At 45.8% G+C, this 27,843-nt stretch overlaps 1 protein-coding gene across 2 annotated transcripts; it reads right to left on the bottom strand.

The window, feature by feature from the left end:
• Nucleotides 1-27,843, bottom strand: dennd2da (DENN/MADD domain containing 2Da). 2 transcript variants are annotated; one of them, XM_056274393.1, is made up of 14 exons: nt 27,620-27,843; nt 22,918-22,959; nt 21,543-21,635; nt 20,267-20,439; nt 18,644-18,756; nt 18,489-18,558; nt 18,297-18,374; nt 9,292-9,432; nt 6,603-6,751; nt 5,619-5,799; nt 4,670-4,720; nt 4,450-4,531; nt 1,732-1,977; nt 1-369 (listed from the first exon to the last, which is right to left on the bottom strand). In XM_056274393.1, the coding sequence occupies exons 1-14, from the start codon at nt 27,681-27,683 to the stop codon at nt 305-307; spliced, it is 1,548 nt and encodes a 515-aa protein (XP_056130368.1). In that variant the 5' UTR covers nt 27,684-27,843; the 3' UTR covers nt 1-304. The 2 variants fall into 2 exon arrangements, with proteins under 2 accessions (XP_056130368.1, XP_056130369.1); XM_056274394.1 differs by having other exon boundaries at nt 5,628-5,799.

Below are 27,843 nucleotides of genomic sequence, written 5' to 3'. Positions count from 1 at the left end.
ATAAATTAGAAACCTTTATTTTTAAAAACATTCTGGTCGTATTCAGTGACAGTTTTATACTTTGGCGAAAGACTTGAACAGATTCACGAAATATATTAATGACGAAACCTGATTTTGGCCTCCAGCATGTTTCATAACGTAGCAGCAACATTCAGTAGACCACTGAATTAGAATCCCAATAAAACCTGTACATGAAATAGGACATCGAGTACAACAATTACACTGACATCAAGAAAGTTCACATCCTTTGTATTTAAATCCCCTATTTACAAAGATGGCCTCGTTCAGTGTATTCACAGAGTGGTTACGTCTTCTTTGTCTTGTGCTTTTCCTTATTCTGGAATTCGAGAATCTTTTTATTGAATATTCCTGTGGTAAAAAGGGCAGTTTATTAGTCAACACAGCCGAATTCATAGACATAATCTGCAGGGTAAGTATACACTGTGAGCCAAAACATTATGGCCACCTGCCTGGTATGCTGTTGGTCTTCCGTGTGCCACCAAAAAAAGCACCGACCTGCCGAGGCATGGACTCTACAAGACCCCTGACGGTGTCCTGTGGTATCTGGCACCAAAACATTATCAGCAGATCCTTCAAGTCTTCTAAGTTGTGAGGTGGAGCTACCGTGGATTAGACTTGTCAGTCCAGCACATCCCACAGATGCTCAGTCGGACGGAGATCTGGAGAATTTGGAGGCCAGGGCAACACCTTTAACACTTCACATGTTCCTCGAACAATTCCCAAACAATGTGTGCAGTGTGGCGGGGCGCATTATCCTGCTGAAAAAGGCCACTGCCATCACGGAATACCATTGTCATGAAGGGGTGTACCCGGTCTACAATGATGTTTAGGTAGGTGGGATATGTCAAATTGACATCCACATAAATGGCCAGACCCATGGCTTCGCAGCAGAACATTGACCGGAACATCAAACTCCCTCCACCGTCTTGTCATCTTCCCACAGTGTATCCTGGTGCCGTCGCTTCCCCAGGTAAATGGTGCACACATACCCGGCCGCCACCCACGTGATCTAAAAGAAAAGGGGACTCATCGGACCAGGTGACCTTCTCCCACCGCTCCACGGTCCAGTTTCTTTGCTTGCCTGCCCACTGTAGGCGCTTTCGGCAGTGGACAGGGGTCATCATGGGGACACTGACCGATCTGTGACTACGCAGCCCCAAACGCAGCAGGGTGCGATGCATTGTGTGTTGTGACATATTCCTCCGGTAACCATAATTAAAGTTTTCTGTGACTCGTGCCACAGTAGACCTTCTGTAGGTACAGACCAGACGGGATAGCCTTCAATGCCCTCGCACATCTCTGAGCACTGGGTGCCCAAAAACCTGTCGCTGGTTTGTGATGTGTCCTTCCTCCGACCACAGCCGACAGGTACTCCCCACTGCTGACCGGGAGCACCCCACAACCCTTGCCGTTTCAGAGATGCTCTGACCCAGTCGCCTGGTCACAACAATTTGGCGCTTGTCAAAGTTGCTCATCTTTGCTCCTGCATCCGACACGTTGACTACAAAAATACATTGTTCGCTTACCATCTAATCTACCCAGACCTTGACATGAGCCCTTGTTCGGATATGAGCAACATTATTCGATTCGCCTGTGAGTGGTCATAATGTTTTGGCTCATCAGTGTATATTGGCTGAGAGGTTTATTGTAGAGTAGCTTTAAGGGGACATTTATCCTGAGGACTCAGGTATATGACGGAAAAGTCTTTACCTTGCTGCGGTCCCAGCTGCTGCTGCTCCACTTCCTGGATGAAGAGGTCAAACATCTGCGTCTGCATGAACTTCTTGACAAAGTGCCGAGTCGTCTTGGACTCGATGGCCTTGTAGAAGCTCCTTTTCTCAAACGTCCCTTTCTCACTTTTACGAGATCGTTTCACATAGGAGGCATAATGGCCAACTGTCTTCACAAAGAAAGGCAGGAAGGCTTCTGAAACCACGCTGTTGAAGTCTTCCACACCTGAAAGAAGAAGACGTACGGGGTTGAAAGATGTATTGCTCCACTGTTTTAACTGTAAAAGGCGGCGCTGAGCCGATGTCTGCCCGAAGAAGCAATTCTACAGTTTTGTCTCCCTTTTCTGCAACACAGGGAATTTGCATGCCAATGTGTCCTAGACGGAGTTAATCTACAAGTGGAGTTCAGGTCCTCCACCTGCCAAGGCAATCTTTACAAATGACCAAGAACCACTTATAATAACCCCATCCACTGGATGATCTCTGGGATGACAAGAGCACAGGGCTTTTTATTAGACATTTACATATAGCCCCTACCGGTGCCCCTCTTCAGCATGATTGATCAGCTAAACAACCAATCAGCATTGCTTCTCCAAGCGGGGGACCATCACCACAAGTATAACAAGGGAACCCAGAAACAAAAAAATGTATCTGATGAGGCATAGACATAGAGACAGACGCTGACATGTGTCTGACAAAATGTAATTAAACCAGTCTTATCAATATCAGTTTAGGATAGCAGTTATAGCGATAAAGGAGAAGACAGAAAAAAGAGGGAGAGAGGACCACGAACCAGGATGTAATCCAGAGAGTGTTTGAGGCAGACGCTAGCAGTGTGTATGTCCACACGCAAGTGCACGGGACTAGTCCCAATAAATTCTGCTGTCTGAGATCCCTGACTTATCGTAGTTCCCCCAAGCAGCAGACAGGCTCTGCAGCCACCCACGAGTCCAGCAGTCATGCAGACACTCCACAACCAAGGGAACAGCTGGAGCCCAAAGAACCGCAACCCCAGAGGAACATTGAGCCAACAGTGGGGCCAGGGGCCCGCAGAGCAACAGCTCCGCATGCCCCCGAGGAGCAAAAACCTGTCCCCAAATGTGCAAGCCGGGCCCACACCTCTGAGAAACACCCCACCGCCAACACCCAGGCGCAGGCACAAGGGCGCACCTGCAGATGTGGGACTTGAGCAGACGGCAAGCAGACTGCCAGCCTGGAGCCGGGCCCCGTGACCAACAGACCAACACACCACTGGGACTGCCCACCCAGTGGGCAGGCACGGGGGGCCCCATACCTATCCATGCCCAACGTAGGGGCGATGTCCACTGCACCGTCGTTTGGTAGATTCCCCCTCCAGTTGCACACACCAAGCACACACCTATGTAGCCAAATACACCTGGCCCATATCACCCATCAGTGACGGCAACTCCCCCCCCCCACCCCCGGCAGACAGGGCCCCGCCAGTGCCTGGTTCTCATGCAGGTGGTTGTCATGACAGAGGAAGACGCAGAGGACAGAAAGAGATGGAAATGGATGATCCGCTGTGGCGACCCCTAATGGCAGCAGCTACAAGACGAAGAAAGAAGACGGAAGAAGAAGAAGATGAGTTGAGGTGCAAGACACCGGTCGCGCAAACCCTAGGCCTATCATTTGGTGTGTGTGCTGCATATGCGTACCAGAAGCGACAAGCACCCGATGCGCTGAGAGCAGCGAGGAGACCACACCTAGGCGGTCTAGGACAACAACGTGGCCCTACCTCCCCAAGGGTGATCACCACCCAGATGGCACATCTCACCGACCTCCTTCCCCCCCATGGCACGTAGGCAGACACAAGAGCCCGGTCACCCTGCCCCCAGGGCCAGCGGCCCCCATGGCAGGCCCAGTCGCCAACCACGAAGCCCAACCCTGACCTAGTGACCTGCTTGCCACCCCCACCCCAAACCCACAAACGCACCCCATACGCGCACCTCTAAGCCAGAGGATGAGTCGTTTTTTCACCATCCTTACACCTGACTGGTCTTCTTCTGATTCATATTTATGATCTTATTACTCTTCATGTTATTCTGGACTTGGATTCTACACCTTCCCTCACAGAACAGATAACTGAAATAAAGACAAGCTCACTGCAGATCAGTGAAATTTAACCATATGCCATAGAGACTCATGTAATGCACGTCTTTTCCCAACATTACACCAGCTGATATTACTACTCGGCGTACCTTCAACCAGAAGTGGAAAAACAAATTAAAGCAGTCAGAAGTGCCATATTTGCATGTTTATATTTGATGGCTATCATAAAATAAAATATTTTATTGCATGTGAATGGTTAGAATTAATTGCATATCTTGTATTTCATAGAATTTTTTTTTCCATAACTGGAACAGCTAGGGATACACAGTTCCATAACTACTTTCACCATTACATTTTCTTATTGGCTGTAGTATTTACAGTATGTTGGCTGAGTTTGAAGACTTTTAATATTATCATGTTCAGTAATATATGATGTCTAACACTGGCCTGTATTCAAATTCGTGGTTGCTGCACCAACTAGCAACAGAGATCACTTAATTTTAATTTCTAGCTATGTGCAAAGTAAAGCAAAGTAAACATATATACACTTTTTTTTAATAGCAGAAATATAGTCATGGCATTTCAACAATACAGGACTCCAGTATACTTTGCTCTCAGGTTAACATACTTGTTTTCCCATTTTTGTTGCTTAGTGCCTGTAGTATCTCCTCTTGAAGCTTAGGGGGCAGAATAGAGTTTTCATCGCCGATCTGAAAGAAAAGGAAGTTTATATCAGGTGTCTGTGGCTTTAATTCCCAAAAGATTACATATGAATCTTCAAAAACCTTGTCAACGGTTTCACTTTCATTTCCATTTAACAGAGACAAGAAAACATTTCCTGTGCTTACTGAAACAATGAACGTGCTCTCCTTCTCCTCAGACAGATCCACCACCAGCAGCTGTGATACATGGAGAGACCAGGTTAGAGAGTCCAGCAATCCCCAATGTCTCCAAAGCCAATGTCTGTTCTCTTTAACTCACTATACAAATCGCCTTAGGCTGTATAAGAATAGGATTTTTTGAAATACTACTATTACTACTTATAATAATAATAATAATAATTATGATGATGATGATGATGATGATAAACAACTTGTACAGTACATTTCACAAAGTGCTCACAGGCCAAATAGAAGCAAACACTATACTCAAAATAAATCAGAAAAGTAAAAACAAGACAACTGTACAAGACAAGAAATGGGCAAAAAAAAAAAAAAAAAAAAAAACCCAAAAACCAATACAATAGTAAAATAATAGAAGAAGAAGACACCACATACAATACAAGTATATAAAGCTGATTGATTTGAAGGATGATACTGATTCTGGGCACACGGTTGTGCTGCTGTGTCAGAAACACACCAAAAAAACCTGGTAGAACCTGAGCTTTAGTTATTGATATAGTGCCATCTGTTGCTAAAGGTCTTCTACCAGCTTGTTCTGTCATATCTGCTGGCTAGACACAACAGCTTCACTTCTTCTTCTAACGCAGCACTACCTGCCTTCTTCTTCCTATACACCCTGTCATTTGTCCTGGAAAAGTCCTAGCAGACACCAACCACCCACATCACATACTACTACAGTCTGCAGGATGTGGAGATTCATGGATTAGATTAAACCAGCAACAGCAAGTATAAAAAGGATGGGTTTTGTTGTATGTAAATCTTCAGCATTGTAGCTTTTAGTCGCTCATAGATCTGGGGCTGCACACAGATTTGTAGGAAATTAAAAGGATCTTGTTATCTCCTTCATTGTCTTTTGCCAATGAAGGAGATAACAACTCACATCGCCTTAACTCACATCGCTCACATCGCTTTGTTCGGTGACCTGATCCAGTAAACGTCTCTGAACCCCCAGCAGGTAGGGCGTCGGGGCCATCACCACATCAATGAGGATCTCCGGGACGATGGAGATGAGAGTATGCTGCCAGGCGAAGGGGTACAGAAGGGTGGCTACAGCATGGATGACTTGGGATAAGGTGCTGTATAGAGACAAGGGAACTAAAATGAGACCTCCAGGTACTAGAAGATACTACAGTTCTCACGAAACAATCTCATCTAAAATGAACTGCGAGTCCTTCTAGTTCATAGAAATGTGCTTTGGTTGAAGAAGACATCAGCGCCACCTCGTTTGGATTTGTTAGCAATAGCAATACAAGTTGGTGTGACTTAAATGCATTACAAATCAGTGTTATGATGAACTGTACAATGACACAGTATCACAGAAGAATGAATTGTTCTGCTAGTAGGGCGGCACAATTCATCGTATATTAATTGCGATTTCGATACAATTAATTGATCATGGCCAGGGGCGATTATTCCCGCTGGCTTTAGCAAGCTTTAGTGTGAAGAAAGTATTGTTTTAATTTGAAGATTTGTATATTTCAATGTTTATTTACAGGTTTAAAAAAATGCATTATGAATTTTAAGGCAGTTTTCTGTTGATTTAAAATGCTCAAAGTATTCTGCCAAATGAAATGAACCAAAAACAATCGTGATGATCATTTTAGCCATAATCGTGCGGCCCTATCTAGAAGTACCGATTACGCCTAGTAATGTTTTGCTCACGTCCCAACTACCAAAGCAACCAAGCAAGCACTCTCGGGTTAATAATTGGGCTAATTAACCATGAAGATATTCTATGCTAGGCACATGATGAGGTTTGTCATACACAGCAGACAGCACTTTGCATCTTGTAATGACTAGCTGATATATTCGGGTAGGAATAAGCCTTGGTATTTGAAGGCCTGTGCTGGTCTGAGTCCACCAGTGAAACGTGTGATACCCCAGTTCGTTGGCGATGAAGACGATTCGCCTCTCCAGGACCGTGGCAGCGAACACCTGCAGGACCTCTTCATCTGTCAGGCAGTGGAAAAGTGTGTGAAAGTTGACATGCTCCATCCACGAATCCAACGGCCGAGTCAGACTGATGATCTGTCAGAGTCAAAATGTAAAAAAAAAGAAGAAAAAAAGAAATGGGTCATCACACAAACTGACATTTCATTTAGGTTTCTCTTTTCTGTCGCCGTGTCGTGTGTGGGGGAATGATGAGCGTCGGCTCCTCTCACCGCGCCTGCCTTCATCTGCACCATGGACAAGAAGCATTTCATGAACAGAAAGTTTGCTTTAATGAATCCCTTTTAACTGGTCAAACAAAATCTCTCATGTAATTGAAAGGTACAATATGTAGGTTTAACTACTTAAACAAATAAAAATAAGACCCACAGGAATTGTATGTGTGTGCAATTCCCTGGAAAAAAAAATTACCCATTTGTTTTGAAGAATTTGGCGGCTCTACAAAATCTGTTAGAAAATAGAATGAGGGATATTTTTCAGGAGAAGTGATGCTTTGACGAGGATATCTACGCAATTCCTGTCAAAGTGTAATTTCCATTTGTTCCTTCAATGGAAACTCATGTCTGTCAGTTTGTGTCCAGGTACAAGTTGACTGACAAACGAAGCCAAAAGTGGGAATGTGGGAAGATGAGATAGGTGTCAGTGAGACTGATGTTGGGAAAAAGGGTAGATAATTCAGAACAGGATATGATATAACAATACACCAAAACATTTGCAATGTCTGAAATGGCTAGCTTCATGAAATGAGCTGGACTGACCATTCGTTTCCATACTGTTTGGGTCAGCGTGGTGTTTGTCCAACCAGCAAAATGAACTGGCAGCATCAGCAAACATATAAGCTGTTAACCTGTGATGGTTTTCTCTCAAGCAACTGATTTCATGCAGCTGTTATAGATCTGAATTTGTTTTATCCATGCACGTTTTTCCATACTATTACTGAATAATGTATTTCTGAAAGATGGGAGGCATAAGACCACTATATCTGCCCAAAGATAGTCATTCTGAATCAATGGATCATATAATACCTGCACACTTTTGAAAAATCAAATTGTGTCGTGAGGAGCAAAGTGCGAGAAAGGGGTCGGTCTCTTGCCCACGTCTACACTTAGCATAAGAATGCGCTTTGAGAAAATCTGATTGATATCCGATTTAGCCAAACCACATAAAAATCCAAGCGTGAACAGACCCATTGATGCATTAGTTGCATTTCCATCCACTTGTTTTTATGCACATTTTCAACTTGGGCATGAAAAAAAAACCTTAGTGGAAACGCCGAAACTTCGAAAAAAATTCGAAATATCCGTCCATCCATCCATTGTCTTAACCGCTTATCCTGCTCTCAGGGTCGCGGGGATGCTGGAGCCTATCCCAGCAGTCATTGGGCGGCAGGCGGGGAGACACCCTGGACAGGCTGCCAGGCCGTCACAGGGCCGACACACGCACACCCATTCATTCCTAGGGACAATTTAGTCTGGCCAAGTCACCTGACCTACATGTCTTTGGACTGTGGGAGGAAACCGGAGCCCCTGGAGGAAACCCACGCAGACACGGGGAGAACATGCAAACTCCATACAGAGGAGGACCCGAGATGACCCACCAAGGTTGGACTACCCCGGGGTTCGAACCCAGGACCTTCTTGCTGTGAGGCGACTGCGCTAACCACCGCGCTACCGTGTCGCCATAAAATTACAAATAGCACAAAATTTTTTTTGGGGGAGGTGGAAAATTGTGTGTATCGATAAAAGGTAAATGCGACTAAATATAATAGAAACAGATTCAGCAAGAAATAAACATAAACGCCATATTAGATTGAAACGAAATGCCGCCGTGTATCAAGGGCTGCGGAAAGAAATGTTAAGACTTTGACAAACCAGCCTTCTTCTTCTACAGTGGTATAAATGCACCTGACTTGAGAATTAGCATCACCTACTGCTTAACGCGATAAACCAACAACTAATACATAACGAGTGGGTGTAAATGCGCATAAATTTGCATTTTCTTTTTGCCAATTTTCTGAAAATTCGGTTAAAATTTGCGATACAATTGGATGGAAACCTGAGTATTGACACACTGAAGAAAGATTTAAATCTGATCCCTCAAACCACAAGCAACTGGATATAAATGGTTTGTAAGGTGGAAATGCACCTCTGACTCACAGTCGGTAATATTCTTTTAATGTCTGGGACAGAAGAGTAATAATTGTCTGAGAGGTTAGGGACCAAAATTAAAAACAAGCCACCAGGGCGTGAAAGTGAAGGACCCAAGAAGGAACTCTTCACAATGACTGTTATCAGCATGTATAACATCTAAATTAATGATTTTTTTTAAAACCATTTAGAGATCTTAAAACTCAGACTGAATGTGGATGATGCCCCGAGCTTAAATTTTGTGAAGAGTTGAGTTGTTTCACTCTTGGGACACCAGATGACACCACTCCCACTTTGTCTCCAGTTTCCCAGGTTAGTCATGATCTGAGAAATTCGAGCGTCCCGGTTAACATTTAGCCACGCTACTTACCCCACATTAAGTCAAAGTATGTGTAAAGCAAACGAGTTTAAATTGTGAATAAAAGTTTAGTATTAGACTGGTCTGGTTTAATGTTGAAGGACCATCGTCACCTCAGTGCCGGACTCGGGGATGAAGCTTTTTATCTCCACCGTGTTTCCTGGTGCGGGGAATGGAGCCTCCCTCAGCTTCTGCATGAAAGGATAGATCATGGCCATGGAGATCTGACGGCGTTTTTCAACCTCATCAAAGATCTGTGACAGAGAAAAGCAGAGGATCTTGTGTTATTATGAAATACAGAGCACGGTGCCCCACAGTGGGGCAGTGGTTAGCACTGTGGCCTCATAGCATGAAAGTTCTGGGTTTGAACCCCAGGGCATCCCAGGTCCTTTCTGTATGGAGTTTGCATACTCCCTATGTCTGTGTGGGTTTCCTGTGGGCAATCCGGTTTCCTCCCACCATCAAAAGACATGTATGTTAGGGTTAATACTCCTGTCTTTGGCCCTGACTGAGGCATGGGAAGACTGGAGTTGGTCCCCGGGTGCTGCATGGCGGCTGCCCACTGCTCCTAGCTACAGTGTGTGTTGGCATGGGTTAAATGCAGAGATGAATTTCCCCACAGGGATTAATAAAATACATCTTAGATGCACCTCCTTAGTTGTGGGCGTTCAGCTACAACCAGGACCTTGTATCAACAAATCCACCAACTAAACATTAAAAGATGTTCAGTTCAGATCTGTTACTATCTATTATTGGCTCACACGTTTTCGGCATTGTGGCTTCATCAGATTCCCCTGAAACCCTGTGCAGACCAGCTGTCTCCCCTCTTTACGGAAGTTTTTAACCAGTCATCAGTATCTGTATCGTATCAGCCTGTTTTAAAAAGGTCCACCGTAATAGTAAAACTCAGATAGCAGAGTATCACAGGTTGAGTGTAAAGGGTAAACCAGTGGTTAGGCCTGCCATGGTCTATGGTATGGAAGCAGTGACAACAACAGAGAGGCTAGAATCTATATTAGAAGTAGCAGAGATGAACATGCTGCGTTGGTCCTTCGGAGTGACTAGAAAAGACCGGAAGAGAAATGAAAAAGTGAGAGCTACATTCATATCTTCTGTTAACAACAGAAGGGGTCAGCTGTCCAAAGTAACAGGGAGTGCAGAAAAGAGGTGAAAAAGAGAGTGCAGGTAGGGTGGAGTGGGTGGAGAAGAGTGTCAGGAGTGATTTGTGACAGAAGGGTACCAGCAAGAGTTAAAGGGAAGGTTTACAAGATGGTTGTGAGACCAGCTATGTTATATGGTTTGGAGACAGTGGCACTGATGAAAAGACAGGAGGTGGTGGAGCTGGAGGTGGCAGAGTTGAAGATGCTAAGATTTTCATTGGGAGTGACGAAGAAGGACAGGATTAGGAACAAGTATATTAGAGGGACAGCTCAGGTTGGACGGTTTGGAGACAAAGCAAGAGAGGCAAGATTAAGATGGCTTGGACATGTGTGGAGGAAAGATGCTGGTATATTGGGAGAAGGATGCTGAATATGGAGCTGCCAGGGAAGAGGAAAAGAGGAAGGCCAAAGAGGAGGTTTATGGATGTGGTGAGGGAGGACATGCAGGTGGCTGGTGTGACAGAGGAAGATGTAGAGGACAGGAAGAGATGGAAACAGATGATCTGCTGTGGCGACCCCTAACGGGAGCAGCCAAAAGAAGAAGTAGTAGTAGTAGTAGTTAACAACAGAAGAGCACTTTGAAAGGCTAAAGGCAAACGCAGTAATGTGCAGTGAAATCTTTGCCTGGGTGGGCAGTAACCTATCAATGGGGCATACGTACATCTACATTCAATTGCCGCAGCAGTCAAGCCCATATTACACATGGCTAGATAAAATAGAGTCAACATTAGGCTATAAATCGTCTTTTTCTGATCATTTTATGCCACTATTATAGTATAAGCCTAATCATAGTTTCATGATACACATATATCTTATGAAGAAGAAGAGAACTGATCCTGTGGTTATGCAGGACATCCTCTTTCAATGTTGTATTCTGTGAATTGTGTGACCACAACGTCCATTGCACATTGTCTGAATTGAGAGAGAGTGCTTTGAGTGGCTGTTGCAGTTAGAAAAGTGCTATAAATAAATGCAGCTTGATTGATTGATTGATAAATCAACAAATATGTCTACTGCAAAGTCAGTCAGATGTTGAGCTAATGCAAAATCCAACCTAATCAATGGACACATCTTGCTTACAATGTGTTCAGTGAAGACATACAACACAATAAACGCCTTTGTATTGGAACACGGAGAGAGAGAGAGAGAGAGAGAGAGAGAGAGAGAGAGAGAGAGAGAGAGAGAGAGAGAGAGAGAGCGAGAGAGAGAGAGAACGAGAAAGCGAAAGAGAGAGCTAGCTAGCTTGGTGTCAGTGCACCGATAAGTAGAAAAAGCTTTTTCACTCCAACAAAATGCGTAAAAGCACACTGATAACCACACACAATGAGAGTCTGGTGTAGAAGACTGCATCGGGATTGAGACCCTAAGCAAATCTGACGGGAGCAGGTGATCAAAAAATAAACTGTGGGTCTTGGGATTTAGCTAGCGCTAACTGGAAGGATGGAGTCAACAAATGTTGTTGAAAAGAAGAACAAAGCAGGTCATTACAATACAAAAGCTAATTAAGGCAAGTCTGACATTTGGAAAAAAATTCTCAGTTGTTACTGACAAAGATGGAAACGAACTGGACTTTGTTAGTTGTGACAAATATGCAAAAGTATTGTAGCGACTGGGGGAGGCGGTCGCTCTAACTTAAGTGGCTCTGCGCTGGGGGAGTGCAATGGCTGATGGGACTGTTAGTGTTACAGTTAAAATTGTGTTTTATTGATGTTGTGTTCATGTTGTGGTTGTTGTTGTGTTGTTTGTTTGGGGGTTCAACTCGGACTAAGTAGAAGACGAAGGGACTTTGCCGGCTACCCCTGTCAAGAGCCAGGCACCCTCAGTGCCAGCTGACGCGGGCACATCGGTGTCATCAGCCCCCTTTCTCACTGCCTTATCAGGGGCTCTGCTTTTTCGCCCTCCTACTCCTCCACATGTGCCTGCCAAAGCCGGGAGGAAGCCTCTACCTGCTTCTAGCAGTAGTGCTTCACCTTCCCCCTCTCCTCCAAGTCCCTCCCCCTCTACCCTCTCCTCAACTGCTGTTCGAATGGATGCTCTTACCGCTTCTTTTCAGGAGCCCCTGCGTGTCACATCCCATTGTGGATGCCTGGTCAGGCGGCCGCTCAAGTACAGAGACTTTGTCACTTAAAGAATTTTGGGCTGGATTTTTGACTTTTGGGTTGATTTTTTACATGTTGTGTTTATTGCTGTTGGGGTGCTGTGATTTTGTGTTATAATGTTTACATGTACCCGACTGTTATTTTGGCATACATCAAGTCAAGGATTTCCTTCTGACCATACAGGAGTGTTTTCTGTAGTGATATAACGCCATGTATATATACACTGGAACTACACTAGGTGTTATGTACTACCCGGACTGTTATTATGGTTACACCACTACCATGTATGGTTATTACTTCTGCCTACTGAGCCACGATTAAACCTGAGTTCTATAACCCGGTGTGGTCATTGATCCTCGACCAATACTACCCCAAGTATTACTTCATGGTGGCAGCGGTAAAGTACTCTCTATGAAGAATAAAGATAGACTGATAAAATTGTCCGTGGATAATTTCTGTCATCATTCAAGCAAGAGTGCACCGGAGCTGAGCTAGCCGCAAAGCTAACTAGCTAGCTAGCAACAGGAGACGTCATGGCATCGCATCTACCGACGATGAATTGGTCAGACCTGGACCTGGGTGAGGCAATTTCACTGTATAAACAGAAAATGACTCTGTATTTAGAAGATGAAGAAACAAATGGCGCAGCTAAACAAGCTAGGAAAATATGTCGTGGAGTCGGAGATGAAGGATTAAAAAGACTGAACGCCAGTGGTCTCACCGATGATGAAAAGAAAAAGCCTGCCAAACTATGGGACTTCTTTGAAAAACAGCTGAAGTTGAACGTAAATTTCAGAATCCATAGACTGCAACTGATGCAACACAGACAGAAACCAGATGAGAATATTGATGATTTTGTGACCAGAGCCTCGACGGTGTCGTCAGCATAGCCGATGATATCGCAGTCTACGGAGCAAGCGAAGAGGAGCATGACAGGAACCTGACCAACCTGATGGAGCGAGCAGCTAAGACAGGCATTGTGTTCAACAGTGACAAGTGCACAATCAAACAGACAAGCACACCTCTGACACTTGAGGTCGATGCATCACAGAAAGGACTGGGCGTGGCATTAGTGCAGAACAAAAGACCCATAGCTTTTGGCTCAAAGACACTGGACGACTGCCAATCCAGGTACAGCAACATAGAGCGAGAAATGCTGGCCATAGTCTATGGAATGCAGCGATACCATACCTACCTGTATGGGAAGTCATTCATTGTAGTTACAGACCACAAACCCCTTGTTACCATATGCACAAAGCCACTGCATGCCGCCCCGCCACAGCTTCAGCGAATGCTGATAAAAACACAAGGATACAACTACGAGGTCACGTATCGACCAGGAAACCAGATGGTCCTGGCAGACACACTCAACCGACTACCCAACCCTGAGAACAACAGCAACATCGAGCTGGACGAGCGCATTGACGGAATAGAGGCAGAAGTCGAGGATCCAGAGATGCTCACTGTTGCAATGATAAACTTCTCTCCCGAGAAACAGGACGCACTCCGCACGGAAACCACCAGCGACCCCAGACTCAATGCACTGAAAGAGCTGATCCACCAGGGATGGCCAGACAACATCAAAGCTCTACCAAGACAACTACGTGAGTACTGGTCATTCAGAGGTGAGCTCGCAGTTGAAGCAGGAGTCATATTCAAAGGCAGACAGGTGCTCATCCCAGACTCCATGACTGATTCTATACTCAAACAGCTGCATGTAGGACACCAGGGCATCGAAAAGACACGGCGACTGGCGAGAGAAAGTGTCTACTGGATCAGAATGAACGATGACATCAAAAGAGTCTGCAGGTCATGTAGCGTATGCGTGGAACATCAGGATGCAAATCCAAAGCAACCTCTCAACCCACACAACACACCGTCAAAACCATGGCAATCCCTAGCTTCTGATCTATTCGAGATCGATGGACATCAGTATTTACTGATTGTGGACAGATATTCTAAGTTCCCTCTAGTGGATGAAATGCCCATGCCTGTGTCCAGCCGGGCAGTTGCACAAAAAATGGAAATGTACATGTCTCTTTTTGGAAGGCCTGACGAGATACTTACAGATAATGGACCCCAGTACACAGGGCACGCGTTCCAGAAATTCACAGCTGACTGGGGAATCAGGCACGTGACAAGCTCACCCCACTATCCAAAAAGCAATGGATTCATTGAGAGGCATGTGCGACACATCAAATCCATTGTGAAGAAAACCATGAGACAAGGAGGTAACATACAAGTTGCCTTACTACAGGTCAGAGCAACACCCATCGAAAGTAAACTACCATCACCAGCAGAACTGATCTTCGGAAGGCCAGTTACCACCCTGCCGCCGAGTCGAGGGGACCCAGGCAAGGAGGAAAACCGACTCCACCTGGAGCAGAGAACAGCAAACATGAAGGAACATCATGACCGCAGCAGCGGCAGAGAACTACCCCCACTCGGTCCCGGACAGCACGTATCTGTCCTAAACAAGGAAAAAGGGACTTGGTATCCAGCCACTGTCGTACAAAAGTGCGATGAGCCAAGGAGCTACATTGTGCAAACATCAAATGGGAACAAACTCAGACGTGGCAGGAGCCACCTGCAGGAAATTCACCACCCCCATGCACTGAGGGCCGCAAGAACCCGCTTCACAGAACCTCAACGGGACACTCATGCAGCTGGAACTTCTTCCAGCCAAACCTGTGAAACACACAAGACAGTACGCACAAGATATGGAAGAGCTGTTTCCAAACCAGCTCACTACAAGGACTATGAGTAGAGACAATCACACACAAAAGGAGGGCTCTGAATATGTTTGTATTTTGATACTGTAAAAATTTAAAACTAAACAGGGGGGATGTAGTGATATAACGCCATGTATATACACTGGAACTACACTAGGTGTTATGTACTACCCGGACTGTTATTATGGTTACACCACTACCATGTATGGTTATTACTTCTGCCTACTGAGCCACGATTAAACCTGAGTTCTATAACCCGGTGTGGTCATTGATCCTCGACCAATACTACCCCAAGTATTACTTCATTTTCCTTAGGAAGAATTTTTAAGTTGTTGAACAGTTGTTGCATCGTGAATATATTTAGGTTGCTGGATTATTTGGGTGTTATCCTCATGATCTGATTTGTTGCATTACACTGGTTTCTGAGAGGTTGAATGAAATAAGGATATTTCTACTTGTAGCAAGGGAAGACTGTAACCTTAGTTACTGTACACACTTTAGATATTATTTTATTTATACATTTACATGCGTAATATTTAAGTTGTTATTTCATGCCCCCTTGCCTACGAGTGAATATTAGTTTCTACCTGCCATTGTTTAGGAGGAACAGTGATGAGTGACACAGAGGGGAAGTAACAGGTGTGGTGGTAGAGTGGGGGAAGTGCGGTGAAGGTTGTGAACTCTGGCAGAGAGAAGTGGGATGCTCTGTATTGTCTTGCCATGTTGGTGCAACTTGCCGTGTTGGTGAAACTGTAGCCTACTTATTAACCACAAGCCAGAAGAACTGGGGAACACTACCAACACAGAAAAGAAGGGTTACAGACGTGATTTTCCAGTCCCTGTATAACCAAACTAAGAGCTGTGTCTGCATTCTCAGCACAAAGTCAAACACATTTTCGGTGGGTGTCGGACTCCGCCAAGGTTGTCCCTTGCCTCTGCTTCTGTTTGTGATATTCGTGGACAGGATCTCAAGGCGCAGCCAAGGTGAGGAGTGTGTCCATTTTGGGAACCTCAGAATTGCATCTCTGCTCTTCGCAGATGGTGTGGTTTTGTTGGTTTCATCAGAACGCGACCTCCAGCACGCACTGGGGGGGTTTGCAGCTGAGTGTGAAATGGCCGGAATGGGAGTCAGCGCCTCCTAGTCTGAGGCCATGGTTCTCTAATGAAAATAATAAAATACATAAATCAAATTCATAAAATTATGAATTATGACTATAAAGAAATTATCAATAAATACAACTATCATGTAATTTCAACATTTCTTTTTAGCTTTGCTTACGCTGCCTACCCTGACCACACACCACTGGGCAAATGGGGTTCAGTTAGTTCAAACTTTGAGTGCAGTGGCAAAGTGGAAAATCCTAGAGGTCTCCACCGCCCAAGGTGGCGACATCACTAGGTTGGACGATGCCACTCTCTCCATAGGAAAACAATGGCTAATATTACTCACCAGAATTTGCCTGGGAAGCATCAGGATGCTGTGACAGAGACATCACATGATGTGACATCCTCATCTTCTATCATCATATGACATCACCTGATGACACTGTCATTATTTGACATCATGTTTGCAGCGGCCTCACCCAGTACCGTCCATGTAGTGTCTTTGTCCACATCTGCGTCTAAGTTTGTCTTCGTTTGGTGGCTGGGAGAGCTGGCACTGGATTGGCTGGGAGAGATTGGTCTGCTGCGTCCTGTGGGCCCAGGGACCACGGCCCTGCCTGGAGCTGTGCCCGAAGAGGAAACACCGAGGGCGATCTGACAGGACGCGGAAGCGTGGCAGGCTAAGCTAACTGCTAGCTCATGCACACTGGCAGTTCCGATAACACCGAGGGTGGTCTGGCGGCGTCCTCACCTAGTCTTGACTGTGTTTTTAGCGCCGTCGTGTGGCGTGTGGGGAGGTGTGTCGGAGGTGTCTGGCTGGGAGAGCTAGCGTTGGATAGGCTGAGGGAGCTTGGTTTGCTGTGTGCTGTGGGCCCAAGGACCACGGCCCTGACCAGCGCTGTGCCCGAAGAGGAAACACCGAGGGTGGTCTGACAGGATGCAGAAGCAGGGCAGACAAAGCTAACAGCTAGCCCATGCAGACCGGCAGTTACGACAGTCATCCTGGCTGACTTTCATTCTCCTAGACAGTGATTGTTTGTTCTGTTTTTTTAGTTTCGACATATGTGTTAGTTTGGATATATGTGTTCTTGTATTTCTTGCAGTTTTTGGATATGTGTTTTTGTCTTTGTGTTGCACTGCTGTGGGCTGGGGGAAAATGATGTTAATTTCATTTCATGTGCGCAAGTGCATGAAATTAAATGAAATGACGAATGAAGTGTTTCTGTTTTCTGATCTTCATCTGACATTATCATCTGAAGGTGAAGTGGAAACTGGGACATGGTGTGTGACCAGTTCAGTTTCCAGAACGGAGATGTTTGCCTTCCGTGCTGATTTCACTTTTATGACCCTAGAGTAATTAAAGTCCCGCCCTACTTTTTATCAGCAAACACTATGTGGACTCCCTTCTGTCTGACAGGTACGTCTGGTTTATTGTTCTTTAGCCATGTTTTAGTGAAGGACATTAAACTGATATCCCCACTGAGTCCTGGACTGGGTAGAAATCCAAATCATCGGGTTCATCAGAGACCTCGCAGCACTGAAAACAGATGAAAGGTGGGTTTTTAAAGTCCCCTTCATTTCGGCTCTCATCCCACTGGGAGGCACCGGCAGTTTGGGCGGCACAATGTTTATCTGGCCTCAGGGCAAAATGTTAGTCTGATAACCGGTTTTGAACAGGCCATGCATTGTAATGTGACTATGTCAACAAAAAATATCCAGGAGAAAAATGGAGACATTATCTGGGTCAAAGTCAGATGACACACCTGAGCTTTTCCACTGCGTCACTGTCTATTCAATAATCATGCTTCTGTCGTTCTTAGTCGGCTAATCTCTTTATGGACATATCAACGGAAAGAGTTTCTGATAACTGAAGGGCATTTTGGATTTCGTTTTCTGTAACTGGATTTGTCCATTCACCTTTTCTTGATCGCAACATCAAAATTTGTGTAAAATTAGCTCGACAGGAAGTTGGTTTAAAAACCAGTTACTGCGTCGTGGAGGTGTTCAGTGTTAAACACATTACCTTGGAAAAGAGACCGAAACAAGCCAGCCGGCTGATGATACAGTACGCCTCGGGGGGCCGGGCTCCTTTCCCGTTGGGCTGCAGATCCAAGAGAGGACATCAGAGAGAGAAAATGATAAAATGATGAATGCTAGACATCCAATACTGTATATACTATACTCCATATCCTCAGTCCTTAATGCACAAACTGACCAGTAGCCTCCGGCAGTATCCGTTCCGTCTGCTGCCGTCAACCTCCGTGAGAACGAATGAGAAGGTCTCACTGGAAACGGGCGAAATGAAAGTCACAACGAGTCCGACAAACACTGTTGAAGAGGAGAACGTCGACATGGCCTCTCTGATTCTACCTGTGGTATTCTGTCAGGGGAGCCCAGTTGATGCCCTCCGGGAAACAGAACAGAGTGATGGCCTTCAGCGTCTTCTCCTCCTCCTCTTTCTGAAACCTCACCATCCCGTCTTTCTAAGAGAAAACAAGGAAGACAGAGACACATTCATCTCAATTCCTCTCTGGACAGCGCCAGCTGTTAATACTGCACTCATACCCTACGTAAGAACACTGCCACTGGTGTCTACTACTGAGCCCTGATCTGACTTGCACTTGACGGCATAACTTGCCTGTTTTCTGACTTTTTGTGATCTAAATTTACTTTGTACTTTAATTCCTGTGTTCGCCACTTCTTTAAGATTTTGTATATTTCCAACTGGTTTACCACGGGACACTAACATCTGACTGGGTGTGCCATGGAAAAAAAAAGAAATTAAAAACTGATTACCCCCCTCCCCTTTCCTCCCCAATTGTATTAATGACCCTATGCTTCTGAGCTGTCAAAGTCTCTGCTCCACCCCCTCTGCCAATCCGGAGAGGGCTGCAGACTAACGGCAACGGAATAGACCGCTACGCTACCCGGATGCCTTAAAACTGATTATTTGAGGGTGTCCGGGTAACGTGGCAGTCTATTCTGTTGCATACCAGCACGGGGATCGCCGGTTCGAATCCCCGTGTTAACTCCAGCTTGGTCGGGCGTCCCTACAGACACAACTGGCCGTGTCTGCGGGCAGAAAGCCGGATGGGGTATGCGTCCTGGTCGCTGCACTAGCGCCCCCTCTGGTCGGTTGGGGCGCCCGTTCGGGGGAAGAGGGGGAACTGGGGGGAATAGCGTGATCCTGCCACGTGCTACGTCCCCCTGGTGAAACTCCTCACTGTCAGGTGAAAAGAAGCAGCTGGCGACTCCACATGTATGGGAGGAGGTATGTGGTAGTCTGCAGCCCTCCTCGGGTCGGCAGAGGGGGTGGAGCAGCAACCTGGATGGCTCAGAAGAGTGGGGTAATTGGCCAGATATAATTGAGGGAGAAAAACGGGGAAAAAAATCCCCCCCCCCCAAAAAAAATTTGGTATATAAAACAAAACGAGGTTATATCTTCCTTATCCGATGCGAGGGTCTAAGGACAGGATGTTGTGTTGCTGTAAAAGCCCACTGAGGCACATTTGTAATTTGTGATATTTGGCTACGCAAATAAAATTAACTTGACTTATCCTCATTAATGGAAATGAACTCCGACATGGCAATTTCCGAACGTCATACTAAATGTTTGTGTCACAGTGGATAGTGGCATGCCGGGGGAGGTTTTCATCATAAGAAGAGCACCGCGGGAGGAAAAAGGCTGGGACACAAAATCTAAAGCGCACCAACATTAAATGCGCTAAATATGACATACACTCTTGGTTATGATATACTAACTATGCTATGATTTCTATGTAGCAAATCTAAGAAATACTGCTACTTTATATAATACTACTATGCTATGATTACTATGATGCCTGTGGGTAACGTTCAAAGTTATCTGCTAATGTCGGACTCTCTTGTAAGTCGCTTTGGACAAAAACATCTGTGAAAAACGTACACACACCCTGCGAGTGAGCGGAAACAAACTTAACCCTGTTTCTTTTTCAGTCTGGTTATGAAACTGACCTTGGGGAACTGGTAGGTGATCTGAGGCTGGTAGTTTCCATCGGGAGACTTCTTCAGGCTGACCACCACCAGGTACTCAAAGAAATGCTGGCTGCTGTAGAATCGCTGCTCCCTGGCTGCTCCATCCTCCGTCTGAGGGTCCTCCGCTTCTGGAGCTGCTGCAGCCTTCATCCCTACACAGAGTCCAAATAATGTACTTTATTGTAGCCTCATTTGTTTATGACAACATTCTGACTTCTGACACTGATATCCACGACTTTTCTCCATCACTGTGTTCACTGTCTCCGTGTGAAAGGTGGAGGTGATGTGGTGATTGTGTTGGACAGACGGTTAGTATTCCAGTAGAACAGTGTTGTGATATAGTAGGATGTAGGAGGCAGAGAGAAACAGACCTGTTGACTCTGATTTTCTGGGACTACAAACCAGGTATAGTAGGACTACAAACAAGGTGTAGCAGGACTACAAACAAGGTGTAGCAGCCATTGTGGCTGGTGTGCCATCAGCTCAGCAGTAAACAGTTCCCACCCTTGTAAAAATGGATCCTGGGACCAAAGCTAACAGGCAGTCTGATGTATTACAAACTACAACACACTATATGGGAACACTGTTGTACAGTCATACTGGTTGTCATGGAAACATCAGCATCACGTCTCAGTCTTTTCCCAACATGTACGTGTTTGCTGCTGCACCAGTGTCCGTCCTATCCAGTCAAAACAACTCAACAGCGGTATACGGAGGCTGGAGAGAGTCTCCAACCATGGTGAGGATGACTGGTGGTGTTACGGAGCCTGACTCCACCATACACATGGAGAACATAAACATTTATCATAGGAGAAATATCACTGATATAACTTTAAACTTTGGCATAAAACAATGGGCCGGAAACTGCTGTGGTATCAAACCTGTATCATTCATTTGAAGACAGGCCACTTATGCAAAGTATGGGAGCCATAAATTGATTATTTTAGATACAACGGGCCCAGATTAGAAGTCATCTTATTGATATGATAAAGTCATTCATACCAACTGGTCGCGTGTCTATTTACTCTGCACCACAGCCGTTTGCACTGAACTGTGTGGCACCCAAAACCTTTTGTCGCTTCCTTTTCTTTTTCTACCCGGTTGTTCAATTCCACATTGATGTAAGATATTAAACACTATGAAGGATTTCAGAAATTAGCGAAGGAAAATGATGGAAGGATAGGTAAAAATACTCTTCAATTTGACAAAATTAAAAAAAAAGGGGGGGGGGAGGACTATCTGAAACTTTACTCACGGTTTCCTTTCCCTCGGCGGAACGAAGACCACAAGGCGGTAATCCTCTTGAGAGGTCCATTGTCCTCACCTCCAGGTTCAGACTGCGAGGTACCTGGAGAGCCCAGCATTACCAGTATCACAGTGTCAGTATCAAAACCTCATAAACAGGAAGCCAGAAGAGGTTGTTCTAAGATGTGTGATGTTATGCTGAGAGCGTCAGAGATTCAGCCACATTGTTTGAGAGGTTGGTTTCCCAGTTACAAATATGCATGGAGCGTTTATGCTACAGATAAATGACAAGTTGGGAACACGTGATCAGGGACCAGGACAGGCCCCAGAGAGCCTCTGAAACAGCAGATAAGAGCAGGAAGTCGTTCAGGCTGAGGACAAAGAACACCAGCGGCCCAGAGCAAGTAAATTGCTCTTGTGAATAAAGCAGGAGTTATGAAACAGGGTTGGCAGCACCTCAGGAGTCACAGCAGGTCGTCTGGTAACTGGAGGGTTGCCGGTTCGATCTTCCTTGCAAAAATGTCAAGGTGTCCCCGAGCAAGACACCAAACCCCAACTACCCCTGTTGAGCTGGTTGTTACATGGTTGACACTCCCATATGTGTGGGTGTGTAGCATTAACTGTAAAACACTTTGAGTGGCTGTTACAGCTAGCAAAGTGCTATAAAATGCAGTCCATTACCATTCGCAGCATAGCAGCGTTAAGGGGATTGGTGCACAGCTGGTTTAACAGTTCTTTATCACAGCAGGCTGGATAACAAACCTGAGACCTGCAGATGGACGGCTCTTAGATAGGCGAACAGTGAAATTGTTTTGTAATGTTTAGGAGAAATGTGGTTCAACTAGACCAGACGTAGGCAGCCACGTGCAGCGGAGTATCAAGAGTTTGCAGGTTCTATTACACTAAAGCCCCAGCTAACATTTTATGGGATGTGGGTATAGTCATCTTTTTCTGGAACAAAACCCTCCCCAATAGGCTGAAAACAGTTGCCAGACCCTGTCACAAAAGCACATATGACCATTAACACAGCCTAAGGTTAACAGGTATGTGCAGAAAAGGAACATTCATCAGAGTAGATAGGACAGTAATGTGCAGTGTCAGCCCAGCTGTTAACCATCAATACATATGCAGATGGAGGTACTCTGAATAACTGAAAGACAACCGCAAAGTTTAACATAATATGAATGAACTCCATGCAAATCCCACCAAGTGCTGCCCTCGTCACAAACTAAGTTTTTCAATTTCAGAATCCCTGCTAACAGATTCTGAAACGTTTCAGTTGAGATCTCAAATAGTTTTGAGACCAGGTTGGAGAAACTGTGTTGTATTAAAATTGACCCAGGTGCTGATTCCTCCAACAACTCCCACAGCCTGCAGCAGCTTACCTTCCCTCCCAGCGGCTCCCAGGTTACTCTCGGGCTGCTCAGCTGCACAGAAGAAGAGCAAACAGACAGTGAGTCAACCGCTTTCTTAGGAAACTTTTACCAATATATTTCTTAGGAAACTTTTACCAATATATTACCCGCGACCCTGAGAGCAGGATAAGTGGTTAAGATAATGAATGAATGAATGAACGTATTTTTTATCTATTCGATGATTAAGTATCCCCGCAGCCATTGGGCGGCAGGCGGGGAGACACCCTGGACAGGCCGATGATGATTAAGTAAGATGATTAACCATGTCTTAATGTAAAAGTACTTGCATTGTCAGGACAAAAGGAAAAAAAATGCTAGTTGCACTCAGATGAAGGTCAATTGTAATACAGTTGCAAGAATCAAACTATATTTAAAATAGAAAAAAAATTGCACACTGAAAATATAAACTTTAGGACAAACAACTCTAGTTTAACAAAAAAAATCTATGTTTACATAAATGCCCAACTTAAAGATGCAGGTGAAAGAACGAAAGCTTTTTTTTTCATTGTATTCTTACAATGAATGTGTTTTCTGCATGTAACCCATCCTATTGTACAGGAGCAGTGGGCAGCTGCAGTGCCCAGTTCTTCTTTCCACTGCCTTGCTCAGGGGCACAGACAGGAGTATTAACCCTAACATGCATGTCTTTTTGATGGTGGGGGGAAACCAGAGCACTCGGAGGAAACCCACAGATATGGGGAGAACATGCAAACTCCACACAGAAAGGACCTGGGGTTTGAACCCAGGACCTTCTTGCTGTGAGGCAACAGTGCTAACCACTGGGCCACCGTGCAAACATTTCAGCTGCATGCTTTCTTCGGCACTCAGCTGATCTATTCTTTGATATTGCACCACAACCTAGTTTCCTATTCACTGGTGTTGCATTTTCACTGATTGTGTGTATTACAGCAAGAATCTGCTGATTTGTTTGCTTTGCAGAAAAACATCGAGTTCACATGAATTTGTAAAGATGAATTACTGTTTAATGGGTTAAAAATGGGCACCTGCGAGACAATGGCCATGTTTCCCTTTCAGCAAAACTTATCCTGTTTCACTTATGCAGCCTAGATTTTACCTCAAAGTCCAAATTCCTGTTTGGGGGTGGGGGGAGGGGGGAGGGGGGTGGTGGCACTGGTGAATTGAATAGCACTGGTGCACTGGTGAATAGCAAATATGCTATTATATCATGCATGTTACTAAAAGAAATCTAGATTAATTTTGCTAATTTATGTTGCATGCTGGGATAAAACATACACAACCACTGCCGCACACCAAGTCCAGAATTAGCTCGCTGTCTTTTAACGGGAACACTACATGTAAAATAAATACAAGCTCCTGTGTGTCCGTTAGTGATACAGTAGTGAGTGTTTCTGTGTGTCTGGTGTAACGCCACTTGGAGGTGCCATGCAGTCTGCTGGAAGAGTGATGTGTGATGTTACATAGACTCAATGCTGAGAAACTCCACCGGTGTCACTCTTCAACACAGAAGAGACAAAACACGTAAAGCCCAAATCAGCTTCCATGGAGCAGATGGTGAAAAGTGACTGGGAAGGTAGCCAGTATGAATCAGACCAACAGTATCCTTTAACAAACACTTGATGTAATGAGCTGCCATCCCAGTGCTCCCAGTCTTACATCTATTAGCTCAAAAATTTGTTTAGTTGTTCCATTCGGGATAAGCGGCTTGGATAGTGGATGGCTGGAACTGAGTTGTTCTTGTCTCCCCGAATCTGTCTCTTCTAGGTGTATCGGTGGTAAAATAAAAATGTATACAGCCAACTCCATTTGAGACATTATTTTCTGACACTGCTTAGCTGTTTGTGCTAAAAATATAGTTATTCTACCTGCCAGCTAGCTAGGTAGTTAAACATCAATGTGTTTTCATGCTTTTCATTTCGATTTTTTTTTAAATATTGTAACGTGCACGGATAAATAGTTTAGTTAGCTCTCGACTAACAGGTTGGACCCTTTAGTCGACTGGTTAACGTTGTCGCCCATGGTGCGGGAGATCTGGGCTTGCATCCTGGCTGTGGCGGATCCTGGACTGCCCCCCGTATTCCGTGCATTGGTGTCAGAAGTGGGATGGTGAGACCGTGAGGCCATCGGAAGTGCGTGCGCCCAGAGGCGTGAGGGAGTTGATATGCTGAAGCGCGGGGACGCGCTTCCCGAAGGAGGGGGGTAGTGTGACGTGCACAGATAGATTCGCTAGCCCTGGGCTAACGGGCCGGACCCTTTAGTCGGGTGGTTAACATTGTCGCCCATGGTGCGGGAGATCTGGGTTCGTGTCCCGGCTGTGGCGGTTCCCGGACTGCCCCCTGAATTCGCTACATTGGTGTCAGAAGTGGGATGGTCAGACCGTGAGGCCATCGGAAGTGCGTGCGCCAAGAAGCCGCTGACTGCAGCCTGCAGATCGGTGACGTGTTCAATGTTGGCTGTGACATGCGTAATGTTGGCGGAGACAGTGACATGCTCAATGGTTGTACAGTAACGCATGTGAAAACGCTGGTGTTGGTACTTAATCTACTCGCCCTGCTTGGGGTCATGTGACTACAGATGACATCACTACTTCAGGCATTATGATTGGGTAGGAGCTTGACTAGGGGCTAGTTCAGTTTAGGAACAACGGGAAACAGCAGATTGACGTTACACACAGCTCGGGCCTTCGGCCCTCGCGCGCACTCGCTCGTCCCGGGGGGGGGGGGGGGTCCTGAGCCTGCGGCCTTGCTCCCTAGACGCAGCTCGGGCCTTCGGCCCCCACACCTTTACTAACCAACTCTACGTCCACGTGGATTGTAAAAAACACAGCTAAATAACCATAAAGCTAGCGTTAAACACTAGCTAGCAACATAATTCGTGACTGCTGTTTCATGCTAGCTAATGGTCGTGCAATGGCGGGAATCGCAAACCAGTGAACTTGAGGGCGCCCACATTGCGCATGTCACAGTCCACATCGAACACGTCACCGACATTGAACACGTCACCGATCTGCAGGCTGCAGTCTCAGGGGCACTTGGGCGCGCCCAGAGGCGTGAGGGAGCCGATATGCTGAGGCGCGGGGACGCGCTTCCCGAAGGAGGGGGGTAGTGCAACGTGCACGGATAAACGGAGTCGCTAGCCCTGGGCTAACGGGTCGGACTCTTTAGCCGACTGGTTAACGTTGTCGCCTGTGGTGCCGGAGATCTGGGTTCGCGTCCTGGCTGCTGTAATATCCTGTAGCCTAGGATATAATTGGCTGACACGACGCCTCATTTGCATACGTCAGGGTTATATGAGGATGCTTGCTGCATGACTGACACACACACAAGGTGGTAGCTGCAATAAAGAGTAGTCAGACGCGACATCGTCTCCTGTCAATTTCCTAGAAGACCACTGTAAGAGTGACCATGGCGAAACCACAAAGTGTTACAGCTGCCCCCGAATTCGCTACAATACGATTAGTTGGTCTTATCTGATTTTCGCTGGTACCTACTCAAACTTTCGGGCATTTGGACTGAAGGTCGTAGTGCAACTGGAAATTTGAACATGTTTCAACTGTCGCTCCTGGCCTCGCTCGGTGTCGACCCGCCGCTGTCGCTGATGTCTGCCGGTGATGTCTGCCGGTGTCGCTAGCTGCCACTGACTTCCTGTCACTTCTGGACACGCCGGGATGCTCGCTGAGCGGATGTGACGTCAGAACACTTGCGCAAGACATCCGGTAGATTTCTCAGACATCATCACATGCAGTTTACACGGAATCCTCCATGACGCGGAGATTCCGATTAGAAACTGACGTCCAGAGACGCGGATCTGAGTTGGACGAGGTCTTTATTTTCAGTCATTGTTAGGTCATGATATAAACTAGCTTCCTGTGTTTCTACCATTTCCTCTTCCTTTAAGCATCGTTATCTCTGCATAGCAAACGTCACATGCTGTAAAATGTCTGGGTTAATAAAGCATATTTGTCTTGTCCGTGACAGCGTGCATGCTGTATGGGCTCGTCCTGTTCCTGTTATTCTGGTACAGAGGAGGATTAGGCAGCAGCCATGTTCCAGCACAGGGCACGCTGGGAGGCCCCGAGGCACTTCAACAAGTTGCAACATCTACCAAAGCTGAAAGTTCAACCAGCCAAACAGTTGAAACACGCGTCCACCGTTCCAGCTCCTTTAGAGGTGGCTTGCCTCTCTTGCAGAGAAAAATAGCAGAAAGCTGACAGAGATGTTTAAAACATGGTGGTGTTTGGTTTGCAGAGTTTGCCAATTGACTTAACGTCAGCGGTAACGTGAATAATGTCCCCGTCCAGAGTCTGACACGTGCACCAGATAATAAAGACTCACTCAGGTCTTTTCTATAAAAAAAAAGTTGAAATAGTAAACCACAGCAGAGGGAGACTAATTTAGATTTTTTTTCTGGACAGCTAAACATGAAGTGTGCCTTCACAAACAAGTTGTGACAATACACCAGACTATTGTTTAGTCACCAGTGACCAGTCCGTCCAGTTTGCCCAGTCAGATCTTATCAATAAGTTTCGCGTCAAGCTATGGAAACCAGATCACCAAAACTAAATCCAGCGCACGAGCGTTCATATTTCCATGACTGCCCCGGCGGCGTTAAACGCGGTGCACGTGAACGGGGCTCCTGCTGTACTGGATGGAGGTGGCGGAAGGTGAGTGGTGTCGAGGTGCAGCGTACTCACTCCATCTGCGTCTGTCATGTCTGTGTCCGCGTTGCCCGGTCCTCCTCCTCACCTCTCCATTCATCTCCCCGAAATTGCAGACCGATACTCGAATAAAATCCTCTGAACGGGTCCGATCACATCCGGAAGTTCAGCGTCTCCATTCCCGTTGCATCAAACTGAGTTCCAACGAGCTGAACGCCGAAACGTGACTTCCTGGAAACGGTTCAGCCGCTACACCGGAG

Source organism: Lampris incognitus, chromosome 2, assembly GCF_029633865.1.
Source record: "Lampris incognitus isolate fLamInc1 chromosome 2, fLamInc1.hap2, whole genome shotgun sequence".
NCBI classification, from domain to species: domain Eukaryota; kingdom Metazoa; phylum Chordata; class Actinopteri; order Lampriformes; family Lampridae; genus Lampris; species Lampris incognitus.
The sequence above is the reverse complement of the archived record's forward strand: the minus strand, read 5'-3'. Positions and strand labels throughout refer to the sequence as shown.

Bases quoted from the DNA above. Each gene is read 5' to 3' on its own strand.
- dennd2da (XM_056274393.1), bottom strand. From the start codon at position 27,683: ATGAATGGAGAGGTGAGGAGGAGGACCGGGCAACGCGGACACAGACAT. The intron at 20,440-21,542 runs GTGAGTAAAGTT...GACTCTGTGTAG, and splicing joins CCGCCGAGGGAAAGGAAACC to GGATGAAGGCTGCAGCAGCT. The intron at 9,433-18,296 runs GTAATGTGTTTA...TCTCTGTCACAG, and splicing joins GTTTCGGTCTCTTTTCCAAG to ATCTTTGATGAGGTTGAAAA.